General features: G+C 39.5%; 2 protein-coding genes across 5 annotated transcripts in view; both read right to left on the reverse strand.

Annotated features, from left to right (window-relative positions):
• Positions 1–4,485: 4,485 nt before the first annotated feature.
• On the reverse strand, positions 4,486–5,602 carry LOC143186479 (uncharacterized). Its single transcript, XM_076390158.1, has 3 exons — positions 4,793–5,602; positions 4,606–4,761; positions 4,486–4,563 (listed from the first exon to the last, which is right to left on the reverse strand). Exons 1-3 carry the CDS (start codon positions 5,600–5,602, stop codon positions 4,486–4,488), a joined length of 1,044 nt encoding a protein of 347 aa, XP_076246273.1.
• Positions 5,603–10,569: 4,967 nt separating this feature from the next.
• Dbo (Kelch-like protein diablo) overlaps positions 10,570–25,501 on the reverse strand; it is a 37,485-nt gene continuing 22,553 nt past the window's right edge. Inside the window, exons 3-7 of one of the 4 annotated variants that reach the window (XM_076390202.1) lie at positions 20,780–21,095; positions 20,001–20,698; positions 19,566–19,908; positions 19,268–19,412; positions 10,570–10,722 (exon numbers count right to left, since the gene is read on the reverse strand). In XM_076390202.1, coding sequence (XP_076246317.1) covers positions 10,667–10,722; positions 19,268–19,412; positions 19,566–19,908; positions 20,001–20,698; positions 20,780–21,095 — 1,558 coding nt within the window. In that variant the 3' untranslated portion in view covers positions 10,570–10,666. Of the gene's footprint in view, positions 10,723–15,382; positions 19,413–19,565; positions 19,909–20,000; positions 20,699–20,779; positions 21,096–25,501 lie in introns of those variants that run through there. The other 3 variants (XR_013003065.1, XM_076390205.1, XM_076390204.1) reach the window with 3 other exon arrangements.

The raw sequence follows: 25,501 nt of genomic DNA on the forward strand, positions 1-25,501 counted from the left end.
ATTAATTAACGAACTAAATAAATTAAAAATACCTCCAAACATAATTAGATTTATCCAAAATACAATAACAGAAAGAACAGTACACTTTTATCTAAATAGAACACTCAAAGACACAAGAATATGCAGAAAAGGACTTCCACAAGGATCTATATTAAGCCCATTACTCTTTAACATATATTTACACAAAATATTAAACCATATTAGAAACAACTGTTCTATTCTCCAATTTGCAGACGATATAGTAATATATTGCAAAAACGCAGATAATTTAATAATAAAGAATAAGTTAACAGAGTCAATGAAACTACTCAAGAAATAGTTAGAAATAATAAATCTAAATATATCAACGGAAAAAACAAAATTAGCTTATAAATAAAGCTTATAATGTGAAAAGAAACACAACGTTACAAAATAAATTTCGTCACGCGTATACATTTGAGGCACCGTTCGACATAACGTCCGCCAAGCACACCAGCGCCTCCGCACTGCGGCGCCACATACCAAACAGGAAACAGAAAAATAATTTCTCCATAACCGGAAAACAACTAATACCGCGAACCGCGTACAATTATTATTCAACAAACACCATTGAAATAAACACGGAAATAGGCGAAATTGTAAAACAATCAGATAAACCAAATGAAACACTTAGAAAAAAACACAAATGCAGGAGCAGCATTCTACATACCCCAAATAAATAAATATGAAACATTTAAATTAAATAATGAACACTCAACAGAAACACTAGAAGCTCTAGCGATAATAGAAGCAATAAAATTCTTCAAAAATAGTAATTATAAATCCTGTAAAATAATATCTGATGCAAAACATCTTATCAAAAAATTAAATCAATTTAATCAAAATATACAAGAAAACTACTATATAATGGAAATAAAATTTCTAGCATACAGATGTAAAAACATGGACAAAGAAATATTATTCGTTTGGTGCCCAGGCCATAAAGGAGTAGAAATTAGTAACAAGATAGACCAGCTAGCAAAAACGGGAAGAGAAACAGGAAAAAATACATTAACGAAACTTGCAATTAATGAAGCTAAAAAAATTCTAAAAATATCAACAATAGCAAACTGGAAAAAAGATTTAGAAACAAAATCAAAATTAAATAACAACACTTATTTCAAATTAATAGATAATAATATAAAGTAAAAGTAAACCATGGTTTACTAAATACAACCAAAAACTGAATAGGAAAATAATATCAATAATTAACAGAATCAGAAGTAATCATCATAGAACTAAAATACATTTATATAAAATTTCCATAATATCAGACCCCAAATGTAATTGTAGATTTGAAGAAGAAGAACTAAACCATTCAATATTTGCTTGTCCCCTAAATAAAGACATTACAATAAATTACAATAACTACCTACAGATGAAAGGATTACAACCTCCATATGAAATCAGGGCTCTAGCATTTAGAATACACAAATATAAAAATAAATTCATATAAATATAAATAGCTAAACAAGAAATAAACAAACAAACAAACAAAATGTTACAGATAACAAAAGAGGAAAAAGGAAATAAGAAACAAATAATAAAAATAAAAAAAAGAGGAAGAAGACAAAAAAAGAAAGAAGAAATAGTAAAAAACTGTGGTATCAGCGAAAGCTAAGTTCATACAAACACTAATAATAAATAAATAGTTTGGATAATGTGAGGACCTATACCTGAAAACGTCCTTTATAACCAGATCTCAATTCCTGAACGTTGTGGCCTCCTCTTAGGTCTTTAAGATGGTCATTAAACAAAAATGAAAATCATGTATAAACTAAGCTGCTGTGTTGTGACCATGAGTAGACCCGCTTCTATCAACTAACTAAACTATAACGCTCAACACCTTCTATTACTGGGAAGTCGACATGGCGAATTCGTGCGTTCACCTACCTACAATGCATATTAGCTATGTCACAACCAAATTAGGAATCGAGTCCATCATATTTTTATATCGCTGCCCAGTGAACGAAATTGCTTTTACGTATAATGTTTAGTCCAGAAAAATTCTATTTCAGCCAAATAAATAAAAGCTTGTGCACCTATCCGCGTAAGTTACGGATCCCGCGAGTGACTCTCAGACATTAGGGAGGCTGGCTTCCGACGTTGCCATTTTCTGAAAGAAGCCGATTTTGTCGCCGGGTGTACATTCTCAAAAATCGTGATTATTCCGATCCCAGAAAAAATATTGTCAATGTATCCCCACAAAAACACTATCGGTGTATCCTAGCTTTGTGTTGATTGGAGAAAGGGGGTACACTTTGCAACAAATAATTAAATCCCAACAAAAACACTATCAGTGTAAAAACATGCACCAAGTACATTCGCAAAAATCGTGATTATTCCGATCCCAGCAAAAATATTGTCAATGTATCCTCACAAAAACACTATCAGTGTATTCTAGCAAAAACATTGTCGGTGTGAAAATGTAACACTCAGTACATTTGCAAAAATCGTGGTTATTCCGAACTTACAAATTATCGAAATGAAATAAAGCCAAGTACATAAGCCTTTTATAGTTTACGTGAATAGTCCAGTGTGCGCTCTGAAAAATTTGCGATACAAGTATCACTTTAGGAGTCATGCAGAAATTGAAAAAAAAAAAGAAAATAAAACGTACTTGGCGGGCCGAGTACAACCGTAGTGTCTAGCGCGTACCCAACGCTGCCGTGGTCGCTCGAGCGGCAAACCCGTGCTCTCATTGGCCGGTGTTTTTCGTTAATAACTCGTTAACGAAACCTCATCTTACATTTTCGATAAGGAAAAAGTTGTTTCAAATCACCCCCTGAATCACCCATTTCAAGGAACTGCAACATGTTTGTTACACCCTGTATAGTGTGGACGCACCTTAATAACCACTGGAAGTGTATCAGCTGCCTCTGAGGTAGTCAAAGCGTTATTCTTGCCTTCCAAATCTGTTTTCTTTCTACAAAATGCGGGTAGAGCACTTCCTTATGTACTCGAAAATTGAAGTACACGCATGCGCACTAAGTCGGAGAAGTCACTGTTCTATTCTAATATTTAAAATAATGACTTAAATTAATCGTAATTATAAAATATTATAAAAGGTATGAAACTGAGTATGTATATCTTAAAATTCTACAATACTAAATATTACGAACGCAATGGAAAGAGTTATATATGAGTGGAGTAGCTATCGTAGAAAAGGAGCGTATTAGGCAAAAAAAAAGAGACCGTTATATACATCGCGTAGCAAGAAAAATGTAAACAAATGTAAGAAGTTACAGTAAACGAAGTTTAACAGAAAACATGTTTTGTACAATCTCAAAGTACTATACTTACTGGAAGAAATCAATTGTGGAATCTATAATTTTAATGGTTCCGCAGTGATAAATTACATATTTGATACGCATAATTACACAAATACCTTTTATTACACGCTAATGAAAGTCGATGTTGATTAACACTTCAATGCAGTCAAAATTAATATGGACGCCATGTAGGGAAGAAAGTATATAATATATACTATATACGTTGCGACGTGATCGTCTCGCCGAGCCGTATTCGGACTAGGACGACCGTGCTGGATCCGTCAACTACGCGTTCCACGCCATGATTTTTACTGCGGCTACCAGACATTTTGCGATACCGGCATAGAACGCGCCTTCTGTTTCCCGAATCGCAGCCCAAGCTAGCTCTTAGCGCGGAAAGGGGCGAGGTTCTTTCAGGCGTAAGGTATGGAACCTATCTAGGATCTTGGATTCTTACGACGAGAACGCCAGTTAACGCACGATTTTCTTGTAAAATATAAAATGTATTTTAGCGAGAAACGTACAAGCTTTAGGCGAGGTTATTACATGCGATGGCCCGCGACACGTGGTCGCGGGGAGATATCTGTTTCTCGCTAAGGCGATCGCGTTACAATGGTTTACGGACGGCGACGAGGCTGAAATGCACGTTTCAGGACGCGTAAATACTCGTCCATGCGGCTGTGGTTACGATGACTCGAAACCAGCAAGCCGAAGATATTTCCGCACGCGAAACCGGGGACCCGCCGTTCGTTCGAGCCTGCAGGCTCAGGTAAATCTGTTCGCGAAGGCTTTCTTCCTGCCATAAGGCCTATGCTACCACCAGGAGTCGGCCCTCTCGTACTCTCGCGTTGGAACTTGGATGTTCCGTATTAACTGGGAAGAACAATGGGGGAAGACTCACTATCCGTGTCCCGTTCGGCGTCCCGTACAAGAAAAAGGCTAAGATCGCTGCATGCGGTAGGCTAAGATCGCTACGTGCTCGCTCGTGTCGCGCAACCTCGCGTCCAATAATTATTGACGCCGTTCGAATAACTACTGGCGATTAGCACGGGCCCATTGAATCCCCCTGGAACTCTTTTTCCGGCAATGATACGAAACACAGTATTAAACGCCGTACTTTCAGGACTCGCTGCCATCGTCTGCCCACGAGATAGCTCCCGTAGCAACATCCCTACGTCTCTCCGCGGAGGACTTCTTATCCGGAACGCAGAGCGAGGTGGCCAACCTCGTGCGGCATTGGCTGGTTCCCATTATTCGGTGCGTCAACATGTACCTATGGTGCAGTCCTCCCACCGTGCGTCTTCTAGTAGATAACCTTCCAGTTTAGCCGTCGCTTCCTTCGCCGGGCGGAGTTTTTTTTTTTTTTTTTTTTTTTTTTACGTGGAGAAATCCTCATAGGACACCCCGAACCCTTGGGGAGGGCTCGGGGTAGTGTCGGACTTTTACCGACCAAAACTCCACGGTGGCCAACCTAAGGCGTTTCGGGGGGCACTGGGAACTACGAAGAACACTTCCAGTACTCCCCTAGCCGTGCGAAGCGCTGGTGTCTCCGGCCAGGCCGCCGCATGAGCGGCCGCCTCCAAGAGGCTGCAATTCAGCCTTTTCATGGACCATCGCGGTGGCGGGCGAGCCCGCCGGCCCCCGTGGCACCGGGGCCCATCACTCCGGGTGGAGATAGCAGCGGCGACCCTCACCTCCATTGTTATATAGAGGTGATCGCTGACGGTCGCCACTTCTGTTGCCACTCTCCACCCAGACACACGCTGCAGGCCGGAGGGGGTTGCCCACGTCAGGTCTATGATGGACACCCCCTGCGGCCCAACGAACGTGTGCTGCCGACCCCGGTTAACCAACCGAAGGTCCAGCCCGGCCGTCCAATCCATTAGGACCTCGCCCCTACGGCTCGTCCTGGGGCTGCCCCACGCCGTAGCATGGGCATTAAAGTCCTCCAGGACGATTACCGGGCGGGGCATGCATTGACCGATGCATGCGGTTACCCCGCCCAGGTATGACTCATAAGAGGCGAGGTCACAGTTGGGCGACACATAGCAGCCCACCACCGCGATATTTCTCCACTGAACCGCCACGCACCCCTCCCCCGTCGCTAAGACGGTAACTGGAGGAGATGCGGGCGGCCAGTTCCATGTAATAGCCACCGAGCCGCACCGACTCCCGACCCAATCTGGGAGGTCGGGGATATTGTACGGCTCGGCGGCGACGGACAGTCCTATTGATCGCTCCCGCATGGTATGGACAAACAGGTCCTGAGCCCTGCGGGAGCGCTTCAAATTGGCCTGGAGGAGGGTAGCCATTTCTACACCGTTTCCATGGCCTCCTCCAGGCCGTTCTTACCGGACCCTGTATGGGTCTGTGGCGCTGCAGAGGACCCAGCCTCCTCTGCAGCGACCACCTTTTCCTTCCCTGCCCCGGCGGGGACTTGGGAGGACATCGGAGGGGCGGCCTTAGCGGTGTCCCCGCCGCGCTCCACCTGCCCCGCTGGCATCGCTGAGCGTGCCCTTCCGCGTCGTCGGCCCTTGGAGGGCGGGGCACAGCCCGGTCTCCCCAGTCGGTGGCCTGATGGCCTCTCCAGGTCCGCACACAGCGGACACTTTGGGGAAGACGCGCGGCACTCCGCCGCCCGATGCTCCGTGGCGCCGCACTTATAGCAGCGTCCCCTCCTATCTTCCGCCGCGGTGCACCGCTGCTGGACGTGTCCCGTCTCCAAGCAGCAGTAGCACTGGAGGGAACGAGGCGCCAGGACATCGATACGGGCCATGGTCCAGCCCACGCGCAGCTTTCCTGCAGCCGCCAAACTGCGGGCCGCCGTGAGGGGGCATCGCACCCACGCCGTACCAAGCGCCGTGGGCGAGCGGTGGATGGGGCCCACCTTTATGTCCCCCTCCTGACACCCTCCCTGTGTCGCAATGGCGGCAGCGACGTCCCGCTGGGTGACGGAGTCATCCAACCCCGCCACCCGCATCTCCGTCGTCTTTTTCGGTCTTGCGACCTTAATTTCCGTAGCCGCGAAAAGTTGCCGGAGCCTGTCCGCCAGCTGATCTGCCTTAGGGGCTCCCTCCGGGCCTGGGATTTCCAATATAATCCCGACCGTGACGGCCCGCTTCGTCCTGATCTCGGCGATGCCCAGGTCGGCCAACTTAATGTTGGCTTTTGCCTGTCTAAGGGCATCACCGAGGTCGGCGCCGGCTCCCTTCATCACGGTCAGCGCTATTGGCTGCCGTTTTAGGTAGCTTTGCCGGTGCCCGAGTGGGGCGGGCCGAGGGAGCCCCCTTCTTCGCCGGGCCATTGGCCGCGCTAGCGGGAGCAGCCCGCCAGCGCCCGTCGGCCGTTTCGGCGCTTTTTTTGCCCCACTGGACGGGAGCCGTCAGGTTCGTTAGCGGGGGCGGCCTGTCCCGCCGGCTTCCGCTTCCGACCGAGCACCTCCGTCCATTTCGGCTCCCGATTCGGCCCTGTCTCGGCCACCGCCGGGTCCACAGCCTTCCTTGCCCGGCTACCGGTCTTCGCCACCGCTGTCTTTCTCCCGGCAGCAGCAGGTTTGGGAGTGGGAGTGCCTCCCGTGGTTGCTGGTGTGGGCGGGGCTGGCGTCGCTACCGCGACTGTAATAGTGGGGCGCGCCCGTCGCCCATCAACGGCCGCCGGGTCCTGGCTCTCGCCTCCTTCCTCCTCCTCCTCCTTCTTTGCGTTGGGGTTTCCCCCGATGCAGTCGGCGGCGGCCGTGCCATGACCGCAGCAGCTGGTGCTCTTGGCACCTTTGTTGGTGCCGCCCCCTGTGCACTTGCCTGGGGGGCGGTTTTGCCCACGAGGAGGGTTATCTCAGCCCTCCTAAACCGTTTCTCCACCAGCGTCTCCATTTTGGACCATAAGGCCTCTACTAATGAGGCCTGGTCCAACGCCGGTTTGGGCGGATCGACGGTGGTGGGTGGCGATGGCAACGGTGGCGGGGGCATAAGCTCCCCATCCGTCACGGCCTTCTTTCTTTGGCCGCCGGGTGTGGAGTCTCTCCCAACCGCAGGGGCAGACTCCCTCTCCTGCCGCAGCCTTACAATTTCGGCTTTCATAGCCCGCATTTGCTCCGCCAGTCTGATGTTTTGCTCCTCGAGCATTGTCTGGCTGGCGGTAGCTACAGTTCGCTGCTGTATTTCAACAGCAGCGACACTGACGATGCGGGCAGCCATTCGCAGCGTCCTGACGAACGTCCCCTTGAGGTTGCCCGAAGTGTTCGCCACCCTCTCCACCTCTGTCAGCTGGTAACTTATGATACCGCCCAGGGAGCCCGTGTCCTGCCCCATCATCTCTTCCTTAAGAGACTCGATGGGGGGCAGGGTGTCCGTCCTCTTCTTTTTCCTGCTCTGTTCCTTTTGTGCTCCCGCAGTCGTATCTCCGTCGGCATCCGCCGCAGGCAATTGCCTTTTGCGGCCACCGACGGATGTCCCGGATCTTAGGGACCTCGTGGACTGACGGGAAGACACACTCCCTTCGTCGTCGGAGGCGGTCAAGGACATTTTGTCCCTGTCCTCTTCTCCTAACTTCCCCACGTCACTCCCACCAGCGCCACGGCTATCCCAGCCGGGGCCAAGGTACTGACCGAGCGCCCAGCTGATGCGCGCGTCCCGTGCGTGTTGTGTGGGAGTGATCTCCGCATCGGTGTGTTCTTCAACCGATGCGTCCCTGTCGAACCCTGCCTCGGACATGGGCCTGGAGGATCTAACTTTTTCGACCCATTCCTGTAGGCCCCCGTCCGAGGAAGAACTGCCTCCCTGCTCTTTACTCGCGCAGTCGACCGTTACTGGGATGTTTCCCACTGACGAACTGCGCTCCTTGCTCAAGTCGCCCTGCGACTTACCCCACTTCCCCAATGTTTCATTTAAGTTCGACATTTTGGCAGATAATGATTCCTCCGGTTCGCCCATCATGGGACCCCCACCGCGGTGGGGGCAGGGCGGAGTGACCCTGGAGCGGCTGGTACCCTGGCCGCTTCCCGACTCCGAAGATCCGCTGCAAGAGACCGCTTTGATGGCTCCGCTGTTATATAGCCCTTGTCTCCTGCCAATGCTCGCAATTAAGTCGTCGAAATAACCGTGGTAGCTTGGGTGTAAAAGAGATGTTAGTAACGCGTTAAACTCCTGATGGTGTGCACTAAAGGCCCCTCTTGCTCCAGGAAAGGTTCCGCTTTGTGGCTGACACTGGTGCCACGTTACAATGTATAAGTATCCATACAGGGTGTAATAAGTATACGTTTCAATATTTTAAAGAGTGGTAGGATACCTGAACTGGATAACAAAATGTTCTATAACATTCCGTTTTGCAGTAATAATGCCTTAAAGTTAGCACCATGTTCTAAAACGAAGAATAGTGCGTGGAAATTGGTGAGATAAACACATTGAAAAAGTTCGTTGACCTAGAGAATTGGGTTCTTTGAGAAAATTATGTCTGATGTCTGTATAACACTGATTTCTATACCTAGATACTGTATAGGGCTTCTGGACATAGGTTGCTGATGAGAGCAATAGCAGTGCTGTTATGTTATGAAAATACAACATGCGCGACGCTTGGGAAGGAACAGAAATATTAAGATTTTCAGTTCACGTGTATGTTTTCACATGTAAAAAATTTCTACAATCCACAAGATACTAGATTTTCGGAAATGAGTAAAATGTACAGAAAAAATGAGCATATAGGTGAATTAAAAATCTTAGTATTTTAGGTCTCCCACAAGCGTCGCGCTTATTATATTCTAACAACATGGCCACTCTATTGCTCTATCAAGCTAAACCCCACTCCGTATCCAGATACAGAGATCAATGTCATATAATTGCTGTATGTGTGTATAGGAACCTATAAAGGCTGGAGTTTGAAATTAGCTGAAACTGTTAAAACTCGTACTAAAATTGTGGAATACTGTATACACTGTAAGAGTTTTTCAGGAGAGAGGATAGAGGGGTAGAGAGTTTCAGAGTCCCGATGAAGGCAACTAAACACTTTATTTGTTTTCACACGGTTTCTTTTAATACTCCGCGTATTGACAATCTTTGCCACATTCTCTCTCTCACACTCCCTTACTCTGACTCCGACTCGATTCCGATTCCGATTCTGCTCGGACTACGGACTACGATTCGACTCGACTCTGGGATGGTCGCGAATTACCTTATATTTATATGGATCGCGGATCTCGCGTATTTGTACCAGTCGCGGGCCAAAATCCCCGCCGCTATCAATATGACCAATCAATCTTAATTGATTTCTGATTTGTCACTCGATCATAGGTGGGGGACCATATTTAGGCAGTCTCGCGACGACGAGATACCGCGAGGGTCTCGCCGCGTTCTCGTAAACGCACCAACAACACCATGTAACATAGTGTATGCAGCTTTAGCAGTAGTAGTAATTTTAACCGTTCCTACCTCAGTCTGTAGAAGTACGAATTTTGGAAAAAAATACTAACCCATTCCTTTCTAATAGCACCCTCCGAAAATACCTTCCTTTTTAACTGCACTCTCACAGTTAAAAAAAAATTAGAAACGAAATCCAGATTTCATACATGAAAACATACCGATATGTTATAGTAATATTTTCTTTGTATACCCGATCGCACTGAAAAATTGCACCTTTACTAACCTTAATTACACCATCTTTTTTTTCGAAGTTCACAATAGTTTAGTCAAAATCAGTAACTACTGTCTGTATTTCGATAGAAGAAGTCATATGGCGTGCCAAGCGACTGGCGCTCGACTCAGAAGGGACTCAGCACATATGCATTTCTCGCAACGTTGTCAGATTGTGCAGGTAATCAGATCTCTCGTCCTTTAAGAGTAAGTTCGTGTCTTTCACTGATCCGATAAAGCAGATTTCTCTATCTGCAGATAGTTTAATGTAATGGCGCCCATGTGAAATCAGCTATTTCGCTTTTATAAAATTTGAATTATGAGTATTAATCACTTTTTCGACAAATGCAAGGAATTCTGATCATGACGTAGTATTATATGCACTCAGATGAATTCTAGTGCATATTATACTATTGTATATGATAAAAATACATTTCTTTTATGTAACAGTTATTTAAATGTGCATAATTTAGAGTTTTTCTGTATCTCACGGATTCCTCTACAACCATATTATATTCTTAGTTACTATTTGTTACTCGTAGTTCCTTTTTTATTTCTGAAACAAGATACCAAACCACTAACGGTATTTCATTTATATTAATTTAATTCTTAAGCATTATTTAAGTGACTGTTACATACAAATATTTACAATATATGTATTTCCATTACACAGAATAGTATAACTCGAACTGCCTCATGAAAAGATATTCTTCGAGTTGTCCACCATTTCTTCTGTACGACACGAGCCTTCCTAAGTTACCAATAGAATTCGTCACCTTTCTCAGCGACCATAGAAACGATTTTGGGAGTACCTGCAACAAAGAAAAAATAATAGACGTGAGACAAAGACAGAGAATAGATCCCACAACTAACCATGTCGTAGGTAATTGGTTAAGACCCATTAAGAAGGGCGCATGCCGTATGGGAGTAATACAACTCACAAATCTGAAAAACGGCATCACTGCAAGTTAGAGGCCCTGGCCACCAGGGATCTTGTTTCGAGATACAGACAATAAGTGATTTTCTAAAACAGTATCGTCACTATACAAACGTGATACAGCAAAATAGGCAGGAAATTTGAAAGGTTTTAATTTCTCATACGTAATTAAAACAGAAAATAAAGTGAATCGACTAGAATTTTATGATTCTAATAGTACAAATGGAAAATCTAGAATTAGCACCTCTGTTCAAAATTGAAGAGACGTTAGGACGTTCTGATTCGTTTATTGTTATTGTCATCACATACATATGTGTAGTATAGAGGCCGGGAACAGTTGGTCGTCATCGATGCGCGGTGTGGCGCAACATGTGTGCTCCCGTTCCCTTTGTATCTCCGCGAGGACCACAGAGTGGGCCGACTAAATCGGGCCTCGCAGGGGGAATCGGGGCCTCGGAATATGCGCCTTTTTTCAATAACGCTAATCCATGAATGAGTACAATTACCGTGATTACTTTAATAATCGATTACAGAAGTAATCATAATATAATCTATTACGTACAGCTAAACTCTGACCATGAATTCTGGTTCATAGAATTTGTAACTCTGAAGAAATTCAGCTCACTAAATGCACTCGACGCTAATTGAGAGAAAAATCCAAACTTTCTTTCTCTCACGAAACTAATTACTAACTACTAATTACTAATTATGTTTTGTTGTTAACGAATATTTTATCATAGATGCATTCCTCAAGCTAATCCAAAAAATAAAAATTTCTATTTTTAGGCAAATTTATTATTATTACTATTATTAAACAAATTTCTAAAAAATTATGGAAACAATAGAATTGTGCTATTGTATAAAGAAACTGCCGTTCGATGCGATTTGTTTATTACCTACCTGTCACATGTGCGATACTTTAAATACAGAAATACTTAAGACAATATCGTCGGAAGAAATTGTGTTTGAAGCTGAAGATATGATAGACTGTGTACCTTATTTGAAACGAAAAGTATCGCGTCTCTTATCATAGATCCTTAGATAAAACTGACGAGAACGCTTCTCACACGACAGGGCTTTCTAGGCGTATAATTATTAAAATTGGGGCGAAGATCAGACGAGACCCCGACGTTACCAAAGATCTTATTAATGGCACTGTTAGCGCGGTGTTGTCTGTTTCCAGATCTATTGACGATACGAACAAGGTCGAATCGATAACAATTGTTCTACCTTTGAAATTGGAATGTACGGTGAAAAAGATTACTGTGAAATTTGAAGTAATGGGCACGGCTTTTATATTTAAAAAACAATTTCCCGTATCGCTCAGTTATGGAATTATTATTCATAAAAGCCAAGGACTTAGTCTCGATAATGCTACTGTGCATGTTGGAAACAGTGTTTTTAATTGCGAACAGGTTTATGTTGCGCTTTCTCGCGTTACGTCGTTGAAAGATCTTCCTCTAGTTAATTTTGATCCTCACGCTGTGTTGAGCGTTATACTTTAGTTAGTTGCTAAACACAGCAGCTTAGTTTATACATGATTTTCATTTTTGTTTGATGCCCAGCTTAAAGACCTAAGAGGAGGCCACAACGTTCAGGAATTGAGTTGTGGTTATAAAGGACGTTTTCAAGTATAGGTCCTTACATTATCCAAACTATGATTGACCTCATAAACAAAACAATGTAAGAGGTGTACCCTCTCTCCTTTGACAAGGACTAACTAGTTGATAGCAACCAACTGTTGATAGCAACCAACAACGATTCGAGGCAGTATTCGGTTGGGAGCAGAGAGGCGAAGTCAAGCGAGCGATAAATTCAGTAAGACATATTTTGTATCAGATAAAGAGTGTAGTAATAAAACAACTTAAGCAAAAGTCAGTTCAGTGATTTCTTACGTGATATTAATTTACCACGGAAGAAAAGTTGATGTAAATACAAGTATTTTATCGATATAAAGATTTGTATGTGTCAACACGCTGTAAAAGCCAGTGAACTGGTAATTCTGGAATATAATTGAATGAGACGAAATTGCAAATCAAATTAAAGGCTATGAAAGTTACGAAAAAACGAAGATCCAAAGTTGCGGATCTTATGTGGGCTACGAGTAACGCGATTTTACATCTGCAAAAATGGTTATGAAGTGGAATGTACGTGGATTTTTGAATCTAGATAAAGTGTCTTGTTGCGCAAATGCAATAGTGCAATGCATGTTACAATGCGTATCGATAAGAACGTTGTTATGGTAGGTACATGGTTCTAATGCGTTGGCGATAAATAAATAAAGTTTAGATACTACGAACATTAGATATTTCATACGAGGAAAATTTTCTCGAAATGTACAGCAAGATGCCTCTGAATTTTGTGTGGCTTTATGTACCAAACTGAAATATCTTAAAAGTAAGATAGAGCAGGAAATGTTCGTAACTATCCTCCGTAAAAATTGCGGCTGTACTGATGTCACTTTGCAACGTAATTGTACAATTCTGGTTCCTATAATTTCTTATACTAATAAAACAAATTTAACACTACTAAAATTGCTTGAAGAAAAATTTTCAGACTGGCGTAAATTTCATAGCGAATATTGTAGTTGCAAATAATCTCAAAGAATTGTAACAACGGAAATAATTTTACCTAGAAATGTTTTAGTCGTTCAAATGTTGTTATGCGATAATAAAGTATAAATGCTGTGCTTACTGCAAAAATACATATAAATGAAAAACCTTATAAAGTTGTAACTGCTGTATTTCTTTATGGGAACGATGTACACGAGGATCGTTATGCACGTACGTTAAAAGTCGTGATTTCTACTTGGTTACACGTTGACGATGCCTTTGTAACTGAAAAAAATGGCCTAGAGATGTCAAGAACGCTTATATATTTTTCTTGGAGAATTGCTCGAAGTAGAAGTGTTGCATATTTTAACAGCGTTATAATAAATATGGCACTGTGAAATTTATCAGGTAACATATCAGAAATTATTAAGTCAAAGTATGATTGCATTAAATATCTATATAAATAAATAGTAGCGACAAATTTATATACATATACATATTAGCACATTCGTGTTGGCTAGAAAAAAGAGGTAAACTTTGCAAAAAGTAACTAAATCCCAACAAAAACACTGTCAGTGTAAAAATATGCGCCAAGTACAACCACAGAAATCGTGATTATTCCGGTCTTACAAAGTATCGAAATCAAATAATAAAGCAAAGTATATTAGCTTTTTATAGTTTATGTGACTAGTTCAATATGCGCTCTAAAAAATTTGCCATATACGTATCACTTTAGAAGTCATACACAATGTACACTCTAAAAAATTTTCATGACAAGCATCGCTTTAGGAGTCATACACAAATTGAAAAATTAAACTTAAAATGTACTTGGCGGGCCCTTTTGCATCAAAATCATACTCCACAATAGTTCAATTAAGAATAAGCAAGTTTTTGAACAAGTTTAAGTAACATTTGTATATCAGTTAGACTGTTGCAAAACGAAATATGTATGCGTGCATCTATTAAACACGTATACACACTCTCATTGGGAAGATGATAAAACTCTAATCGAAAAGAAATCGTTACCAACTTGTCATGGTATGATGTTCGTGTATTAGCGGTAAGATGTGTTCTCCATCTGTCGTTACTCCGATTTTTGATGAATCTCAAATTTTCGAATACCGCACTTTCTTGGTCTTTAAGATTGTCAAATATAGTTTATACTGACCAGAAATTCACGTAGGCTTCGAATCTGCAGATGTATAATCCATTCAACAAAAGAAGTCAGTAAATGAAGATGTTTTTTCTTTGTTCTGCGTGTCGACGTTCCCTGTCCTTATCCCACCCATATCCATTGTGTTTACATCCGTTGATTCGATTCGGTGAACGGGCTATAGTGTTTTATGAACTTACCAGCATCCTCTTATGACTGCCAAAAGTGAGATACCGCAGAGAAATTGAAACTCTACTCGATATCCTCTACTGCTACTATACTAAATATATTCTTGTTGTCGGTATTAGTAATCCGAAAGAAGAACAGACTATTCGATGCACCATAAATTTTGTCTGGAGCACCAGTGTCCATCATCACCTCTAAGTGTATGGCGCAAATTGCTATAAATAAATAGCAATGGCTTATACATGCGTTAATCACTACCTTAGCTAAACTGCAGTAATATTGAATTTGTGTAATCTATCCTACCACGTAATAACGTTCGCACTGGTAGGTACTACTCGTGTGGTTAGTAAGTTATGTATCCGTTGTTGGATGGAACGATCCTTTATCCTGTACAAATGACGAAAAGCCAAAAACTGACTTTGCTGCAGCATTATTGAACGAACCAGCCCTAGAAGTTGCCATCGGAGTGATGAGTCTTTAATAGATTTAAGAGATATCTTGGTGGTAATAAAACTCGTCTGCGAGTAACAATATTTACTAGTCCATTTTAACCGATCTTCAATAATTTCATTGTTTATAAAAAAGTTTGAAATAAGAAAATATTACAAAATATTTTTATGAATTTATTTTCATGGTCAATAAGAATAAAAGCAGTTAGTGAAAAATAATAGTATGTTTATCTGAAGAATGTTCGTAGCATTACTCATTTCATCCGAAGTTTTTATTCAACAGTCGAGCTGGAGGTATAGAGTAGTTGCGGTTTTGAGATATACATACTGATTAAGTATGTATTTTTAACGGATTTGTAACAATTAAACATTTCGAAGACATTGAAACAAATTAGTTTTGCGGTTAAAGTCATGGAATAGTATATTCCAGTTGATTACTATTAAAATTAGTTCGATTAATGATGTATTTCAGTTTATTTTCATAAAGAAACTTTTACCAATTCATTTATTAACTTATGATGAAAATAGTGGAAATTGAACTTTTTGTTACTCTCAAGTGCAGAAGTTCCTTACTGTCATTATACCCATTTGCTTTCTTTACTGAATCCTTGTAATATCGACAAGTGCAGAAAAAATAATGGCAGGGATGGATGTTTATCAAGTCGGAACGGCTAGAGATATTATGCCAGTGGTAGGAGACTTGAGATCATTTGTTGACAGGAAAATATATTGAGAATAGAATTTATTACTCTAAGAAAATAAAAAAGATTCCTACACGTGTCGCTATGAAAGAAGACGTGTGCAAATCTCTACCTGCGAGATCTTACAAAGGGGAAATATAGTAATTTCGCATATCAACTCTGGCCATCCCGAACTTAGTATCTACCAAAAGGGTCAAAATGACCCGTTCAATTATTTCTTATGTACATTTTATTTTTTAAAAACATGTTTTTTTCTCTCTTAATGTTGAATAAAACTAAAGAAATGTATAAATAAACATTCCTTTTAAGAAATATGTACGTTTTAAAAATCTGTAATTTTGGTACCCTGACAAAAATAGGCATATGTCACCTTCGGCAGCTCTACTATTAAAATTTAGCTAAGCAAATTGTAGTACAACTGAATCGAGCAAATTTGTATAGCTGTATATCCTTATGCTAGACACATGTTTTTCTTCCTTCAACAATCTCATAAATGCAACATACTTAGAGCTGTTCGTAAATTTTCAATCCTGCAAGTAATCATAAAACAATATTTATTAACAAAATATTGCTTACATTTCCAACTCAGTTTGATGTCTTATATTATTATCACAAACATTAGTTACATTATGAAATTGTTGGATAATGATCCCTATCACCACTTTGTACAATAAAACTACCTTAGTGTTATTCTAAGGAGAAGGATTTCTGAAATTTTGTCTTTTGTAATGATGCAAAACGGCAACACAAAAGAAAAGTACTTTCAGTACCACAATGTTTAGTATATGATGAACCCATGCCATATGTTAAATATACTTTATACAATGTTTGGAAACAAAAATATGAAGAGAACCAGAAACATTTGTTTCATGTATCATTTTTATGTAATATTTGGTTTCAGTTCAGTCTTCTTGATAAATACAATGCATATAAACAGCATACTATTGAAACAGAAACAATTTATTTGGTTCAGTATTTATTCTTGTATTGCAGAGTGCACAAACAGTCCCTCATAATGAAGTTGTAATGTCAATGCGGGTTTCAAGAAACTGTTTTCCGAATTAATAAAAAATGAGAGTGCGAGCATATCATTAAAATGAACATTCTGCTAATGATACTTTTGAAAAAAGATTTTGCCTTTCTATATTTCTTTTCAAACATATAAACATATCTTCTTCAAATGTTTATAATAATTTCAGTATCATCAAATTATAATAATACGAATACGTAAGTTTCAAACGACTGTAATTCCTATTATGTAGGATGCTCAATAACAAATGTCAGAAATTTTAAAGGAAGACTCTACATGTCAAAGTAAAACTAAAATTAAAAGTAACAAAACTATATTTGAATCTTTGTTTTCAAAATATCGTTGAAAAACCTTATAGAATGATACAAGATTTACTTATTTCATAACTGAACTGATGACGTACATCATTACGAGGTAAGTGAATTATTTTAAGTGGCTGAAGCACTGTTGTCACTGAATCTGACCATTGTGCTTCAGTGATAAATTAAGACTCGTATCACACACATTTTGTGTCTTTTAGGTATTTTTTTTTAAAGTGGTACGAACTCGAAACTGAAGTCTCGAGCGCAATTTCGTCACTCTTTCTTTCCATCTCATTTTGATATGTAGATCTAACCCGCAAAATTTCTGACGTCTGTTGTTGCCCATTTTGTAAACTGAATGAGAATATACATAATGTAAAAAAGATAATTTAAAAAACAAGATATGATAAGAGATGATGCATAACATACGTTTAAATACAGTATAAACAATATACAGGGTATAACAAATATATCCTTCGATATTTTAAAGAGACGATAAGAGACCCAAATTGGAGCACAAAATGTCATATGTCAAAGTGTCCAATCTGCCTTCATGTTGCAAGAATAATGTTTTCAAGTTAACATATCTATATGCTAAATTAATAATCAAAATATTTTGTAATTTTACAACTGCACTGAAGGACAGAAATGGAGCAAAAAAGTGTTAATACATTTTGTTGTATTTCATACGATTTAATTTTCATAAAGCTTTACAAGATCGGAAATGTTCGTGGGAAACAACATACGTAACACAAACAGAAGAAGTGTAGGCCAAAAGACTGCCTGCAGTCAGCTACTCACGATAACCCAGTAATCAAAAGAGCAGGAACCGTTTATAATAGGAATCTCATTGAAGAAATGATATTTATGAGGGTTTTAACACGTGTTAAGGGTCTTCCGAAACAACCACAACCTTCTGAAGTAACCGAATAGGCTAAATCAACGGACTCTTTTAACATGTTTGTCTCACTGATATGCGTGAGTTACTTTTCGTTTCGAAACATGATGCTAATTTTAAGATATTGATACAACAAAACGAAAGCAGATCGAATACTATGTTATAGGCTATCTTGTGCTGCAATTTAAATCTCCTACTACCCCATAAAATACCGAAAGTTTTATTTATTACACCCTGTATGTTTCAATATTTTAAAGGCTGTTAAAGAAGCTTAAATAGATCGCACAATGTTTTATAACAAAATATTCGATCTACCTTTGTTTTGCAATAAAAAGACCTCAACGTTAACATGTCAGTACACTAAACGAGTAATTGAAAGATGCTATAATTTGAAAAGAAGTGTTAACACATTTTGTATATTCTATAATTCAATAGTTATAAAGCTTTCAATAGTAATGATGTTTATAGAAGAGAGTATAATAGTTTTGTGCAAGTATTCGATCAAAAAATTGACATACTGATAACCTAATGTGTTCACCTCAATCGCAAAGATCCCATGAGTATCTTATCTTGATAGTCTTCCAGACATGTACACATTTTCTGGAACAATTGGAAGTCCGGAATCAGCAATTTATTATTTCAATATGTCTGCTTCACCGATATGCACAAGCTACTCTTCAATCCAAAACCGTACTGTTAATTTGAATGTATTATTATTGCAAAATGACAGCAGATCGAAAATGTTGTCATACGACATCTTTTCTCCCATTTAGACTCGTCTAAAAATATTAAACCCTTTAAAATATTGAAACGTATACTATTTATTCCCTATATAAAAATAATCAATGTTTAAAGGGAATAGTAAGTCAAAATAAATGCAAAACAGTTTTATAGAACGACTTTATCTTGAGAAAGGCAAAGTCTTGTCAAATGCACGTATTACTTATATTATGCTCATTGATCGGCGATAGCGTTTTCGAGTATTAGTTACAACAACAGGAACCGATACAGGTGCTGGAGGGGTTACAGGTGTAACGGGTGTTATTGGTGTGAGAGGAGTTATTGGAGTTTCAGCCATTTGGGCTGAAGAGGGGGGCCTGAGCTACCAAATGTAATTCTCTGTTTGTGGAGCTCGCATTACTCCCACACCTCCACCAAGTCTTCTATAATTCATACAGCCACACAGTTTCCATTGATTTTGTTCCGAATCATAAACTTCGATTGTTTTCAAATATGCAGTTCCATCGAATCCACCTACAGCGTACAGTAACCCATTGACTACCGCTAAACCAACCTGCAATACATAAGTAAATAAAATACTACCTTAACGAATGTTTAACAATTGTGCAGAAATTGTATACACCTCTAGGTAATAAAGCAACGCATAAATATGCGAAAGTAAGAATAAGGTTTAATTAAATAGAAACAACAAGAAAATAAAACTTACTCCGCTCCGTCTTGATGTCATGGCAACTATTGGGCTCCAGGAATTTGTATGTGGATTATATCGCTCTGCACTTGACAGTTCCATGCAATCATCTCTTCCTCCAACGGCATAAATTAGATTATTGAATACAGCACAGCCTAGATGTTTACGTCTCGTAGACATGGGGGATACTTGAGACCACTTGTTTTGCCTTGGATCATATCTTTCTACTGTATTTAAAGGTGATTGTCCATCAGACCCGCCGATGGCATATAAATAACCGCCTAGTACAGCAACAGCAACGCCCAGTCTTCTAGTGGTCATTGGCGATACTTTAGACCATTTATTTTCTTTTGGATCATACCTATAAAGAATGTCTTCCACTTTAATTTATTTATCAGATAAAATTAATGAAAATATAATAAAATAAAAGTTGGTGGCATTAGAATAACTTACCTCTCTACGTGGTTTAAACATTGAACGCCATCTTGTCCACCTACTGCATAAAGGAAACCGTCTAATACCGCGACGCCTACGCTGGTTCTACACGATGTAGTAGGTGCTACATCGCAGGACCATTGATTTGTTTGAGGATCGTACCGTTCGATACTATTTAAATAGCTTTGTCCATCGTGACCACCGACTGCATATAACAAGTCATTTAATACAGCTACTCCAACACCACACCTCCGTTTACTCATCGGAGCTACCATTTTCCAATCTGCTGTATTAGGATCAAATCTCTCTACACTAGCAATTGCATCTCCAGAACACCATCCTCCGACGGCAAATAATACTTCTCCACGTCTAGTGGGTTTCCTAGGTCGTGTTCTAGGTCCTTGCATTAGTGGCCTTTCTTGTGGAAGCAGTAAATAATTTTTTGCTTCATCCACTAAATCACGGCACGCATCATCAGATCGTACCAAAAGATCGGAGCCCACAGTTCCAACTAAAAATTTTGGACTAAGGAGAGGTAATCGTACATGTTGAAGAACTTGCGCCAAGTGTTGTCTTCTCTCAGTGACGTTATACTTCACCCAATTCATAACTGCGCTAAACACTTGCTCTTCTGTTCGTACATTTAATTCATCCGATGAAATAATATCTACTAATTGGCCAACAGGTAATAATAGAAATTCTTCACTTTCCATTACCTTTTTGAAAAGAAATGAACATGATACAACTTAATACAGAATCAATCAAATAAACAAATTTTGAGCTATGCAAAAACATACTTCTTGAAAATTATGTTGGGTGAACTTATCTGCAATCCGTAAAAGTTCACGACAGGAATGAGTATCTGCAAACGCTCGTATACCTAGACAATTAGAGGGGTCTAGTTGACGTTTAAGAAACTCGCAACATATGTCTTGAATTTCCGCTAGTTGAAGAAGGCACGCAGCTGGAAGGAGAGTTTGTACATTTGCTTCTTCGACGATGATGTGAGATGTATAACAGAAATCTATTAACAATTCCATTGCCATTTCATCTATATCACGAATCGTGACTTCAGTTTGTCGAGATTCCGCCAACTCCCCAGTAAACATTGCTCTGCAATACATAGTATGGACATGTTAAACAGGCATCAAGATTCTTTTCTCCATTATACACGTAATTCCTTAAAAAATATTATTTGTCACGTGCACATCGAATGAACAGGAAATGTTTTATTCGATTTGCATGATTGTGCTTCACGGTCATACAATTTAAATTAACAAACAAAAAACATAACTATCAATAAGTGCAAAATGAATCTTTATTCCTGAAGTGAATAGAAATCGCATTAACGACGTTTTCAAACCAGAAATAAGCGAATGTGCTGGGACCTTATTGAATAATATACGTAACAATTAAATACTTACAAGGGAATTGCACGAAGTTATGATTTTGATAAAAGTTTATAAATTTAACAAGTAGTCGAAAATATTCTGGACGTTTCTTTTTATTGGGATTCATTCATACTAAAGAAGAAAAAGATTCTCAAAGTTAGGGTGGAAACTATATTTGACCTAGTACGTCAAACACTATTAACTAAGAAAAAAGTTTAAACTGAGGGATTACCTACAGTCAAGCATAAAAATACTCGGTCATCGATATATGACTTGATTTTAGTACCCTTTAATATACTTACAGAAAATTGTAGAATCAACAAAACAAAAAGATTATTTAATGTTATAGTATAGTCTACAAATAACAAAAATGTAAGAATTTTTTATTTAAATTTAAAGCATACATAACATTTTATTTACAACTATCGTATGTTACAAAAATATTCGAGCAGTAATGAATGTATTTGAACTTATAAAATTAAAATTAAAATTATTAGTTAAAGAATTCATATTTTATACGACATCCTTTCTCTAGGCTAAGATATTTTAAACATGTTAACATATTAAAAATAACTTTTTTTAAATAATCCCTACAAATACGCTGCCATTCTTTTCTTACATTCTTCTTTTGAATGTATAACACTGTTTCGAAATTGTTGATCTAATTTGGCCAATAATTTTCAATCGGATTCATATTGGAAGAGTCTAGAGGAGGTTGTATGATATTAGCACAAATATACAATAAAAATTCTGGTACAATTCGATCGTTACCAATACCTCCTGCTTCGTATCGTTATCTTGATAAAATTTACATTTTTAGTCGATTTCCACATTAATAGTATCTTTTTTAAAATTGTTCTTTAAAATTAAGTGGTTATACCACCCTTGAAGCGTCAAAAAAATCCACATTCTTTCTTGTTGCTTAAATTATTTATTTATAGTTTTAAAAATATAGCATAATCATATAACGTATTGTAAGTTAATAGTTAAAGCTATTATAAAACACTTTTGAAAATTTTTTTGTTCCAAAATGACGACGCCTGAAGTCCATCGCTGGAGAATATTTACATCACTACGCTCAAATGGTGTGCGCCATTACTTCTACCAAATATGTATAAAAGATATATAAATAATGTGATATCGTAATTTTGTATTTAATATTTAACATAATACGTAACATAAACATAATACAGAACGTAAACTCTCCACTCACGCGCGTCCCACAATAGCACCGCGAGTCCCATGAGAGGCACCTTACTACGGCATTCACTATTCTCGTGGCAGGATTTACGATCTTCAGCAAATATAATTATGCGTTCAGATTATTTGTCTACCCTCGAACAGTACCGGTCGCAACCAGGTTCGCCATCAAATCACTGGTCGAGACGAGAATATAGGCTCTCACTCGCCCCCAAAGCGCATCCCACACCATCAAGTAGCCTACTGTAAAAGGGTTAGAAGGGCCTGTTTTCTCTTTCAGCTAGTAATTTCATGACAAGCCTACTCTAAAGCTCGTACCTTCTTTTCGCATAAACTGATAGGAAGGAATAAAAGCCAACAGTGCCCAGCATGACGAATGAAGGAACGGACCTACATAGTACTGCATTTTTCATTTCCAATTCTGGGTTGCCTTGTACGTGTCAGTAGTCCCTGTTCGGGCTTTTTAAGCCAGAATGAAAAACTCGAACGAGAGATTAACGAGCACGACAATATTGTGTCTGAACCGGTACACATATTTTACTTATTTTTCTAATTTCATTATTTTACATATTTGACACACATTTTAATATTTGATAAGAAGAATTGATAAGAAGAAAGAAGAGAAAAAAGAATTATATTATTAAATTAAAACAATTATATCATTAAAAGAAGTATTCGCAATAATAGGATTATGTTCGGAATCATTATTGCTTAAATTATTTTCTGATTTTAAATTCCCATATAGTTTCAATAATTCTAGTACTTCAAGTGGTAAATGTTTCAGTCTGGTCTTTGGAATAGGACGTAAACTCGTAATAAGCGAATCTGAGCTAATTAGCAATTTGTTTAATAAATCGGTGCGTGTCTACTTTTGATGATTTCCTGATAAATAACTACCTATGTTGCACACTGTCTTTATTTCTTGCCTTTTGCGCCCCTTCAGAGACTTGTCCATGCGGTAGAATGGCAGAGGCAAGACAAGACTGTGTCGATGACACAGTATTAAGGGGATAGAATCAGATATGTCAGGGCAGCAACATTACGAACAAAATTAGACAAAAAGAGGTTTACAGGGGTCTTTTCGTCCTTATGTTAGAAGATTTTATTCAATAGAAGAAGGTTCAAAGGAGAGTGCTCTTTCTTTATATCCTCGCGTATCCTATTCTTGCATGGGGTTAAACAATATTATTTCAGTGTCAAAAAAATTTAGACACTTTTTAAATACGTCTTTTGCGAAGACATAAAATTTTTAATTGATGCCAGAACGTTAATCAGTTTGTGGCAGTTCGGCACTGCCACCACGGCCGTGTCATTTTCTCTCAATTTCCATTTCCGTTTTCTGTTCTGACTTTCTCTTCGACTTTCGCTGTTCTTAACCTTTTCTTCTAATGCTTTACAATTTCCTGCCTATTCTTTCTACATCCTGTCCCAAGGATTGGCACGGTCTGGTCATCGTCAGTTACATCTGGTGGCCAGATCCGCGCGAGGCTCAGGACAATTTTCCACTTTTTACTTTCTTCACTTTTCTCTCTGTTCTGTCCGCTTTGCTCTTCGTTTTCCAGCCCTCTTTCCATCCTTCTCTCTTCCTGTTACTATCTCTAGTTTGTAAGGTATAAGAAAGGATGATGTGAGGGCGCGAGGACAGTCGGAGTCAAACTGTTGTAGTTTACACTTCATCGTGCTAATAAGCCAGTTTTTAGTTAACCACATTTATGTGTCTCTAGATTAACCACCTCAAGTTTATACGTAACATGTCTTCTCTGTATGCAAACATATCTTATTAGAGAAAGAACTTAATTGGTTAAAAGTATTATTGTTACTCTGTTTCCTAAAAGCAATATTACAGAACAGGTTCGGAAAGAATCCCCAGGACATAGTATCATTTGTCGTTGTAGCTAGTTACATAAACACGATCCTCTCGAACTACCAATACGATGAAAATACAGAAAATATCTGCGAAGAACCGATCACGTGTTGAGTGACAAAGTCGGGTAACCATACCATAGACCTAGAGGATCACCCTTCATACTTACAACCACCATGAACAACACGAACATTCGAAAAACCTCTAAGAAACATAGAATACAATCGAACTAATCTATACAGTGAATTCATCACACACAATCCCAAACAAAAGACAACCATTGCAACGTTTAACTCAGTAGCCAAACTACTTCCAAACTAGAAGACTTCATAACCATCACTGACCTACGCCAGACCTATTACCTTTCTTAAACAGACAACTTCCAACGAATCAAAGCGATTATTAACACTATGACGACCCCTCTTCTAAAAAATCTCTTAAAATGACGCCAATGTGGCGTCAATGGTCGATAGGCATTTCCGTTGCACCCAATTAATAGAATTCTCTGAAACCAATATCATTGAATTTTTCTCGGAAACTTTGCGATGCAGCCGGGTCCCCAGCATTTTTCTCATAGATTTTTGAGTATCGGAGGGCCAAGAAATTCGGTCTCGGGAGCTCATTTCCAATCCAGTTCGAGTTTAGTACGCGGCTTAGACTGGAAGCAAGATCGAGCAATAGTTCTCCTTCGAGCAGAATCATAGAGTACAGTACATAAAGTAAATTCACTGTAACGTAGTCTTAACGACGCGTCCCCCGCATACCTCTGTGCGTAATCTAGAGAGAGAGGACTTGGTTCCGCGACACTTGAATTCATAAACATTTGTATTCCTTTGAGTCAAACTTAAACTCGTAATAATACACATTTTTATAAGGTTTGTTAAATTGGACTTAGTTCAATCAAAACCTTTCTAAAATCCAATAAGAAGAGAACGTGTAATAATCCCACAATATTATATCTTTGTCGCTCGAGATATATTACAAATTTGAAAGTTACGAGGCTATACTAACATCTTCGCAATCTTTGCGAAGGTTCTCTTTCCTAACCTACAAGTGGCTCTCGG

The sequence above is a fragment of the Calliopsis andreniformis genome, unplaced genomic scaffold (assembly GCF_051401765.1).
Source record: "Calliopsis andreniformis isolate RMS-2024a unplaced genomic scaffold, iyCalAndr_principal scaffold0001, whole genome shotgun sequence".
In the NCBI taxonomy this organism is placed as follows: Eukaryota; Metazoa; Arthropoda; class Insecta; order Hymenoptera; family Andrenidae; genus Calliopsis; species Calliopsis andreniformis.

Excerpts from the sequence above, each read along its gene's own strand:
- LOC143186479 (XM_076390158.1), bottom strand. The coding sequence starts at position 5,602 with ATGGCTACCCTCCTCCAGGCCAATTTGAAGCGCTCCCGCAGGGCTCAG. Across the intron at positions 4,762-4,792 it reads GAGTACTGGAAGTGTTCTTC|GTTGGCCACCGTGGAGTTTT; the intron begins GTAGTTCCCAGT and ends GAAACGCCTTAG. Across the intron at positions 4,564-4,605 it reads AGCGACGGCTAAACTGGAAG|GTACATGTTGACGCACCGAA; the intron begins GTTATCTACTAG and ends ACTGCACCATAG.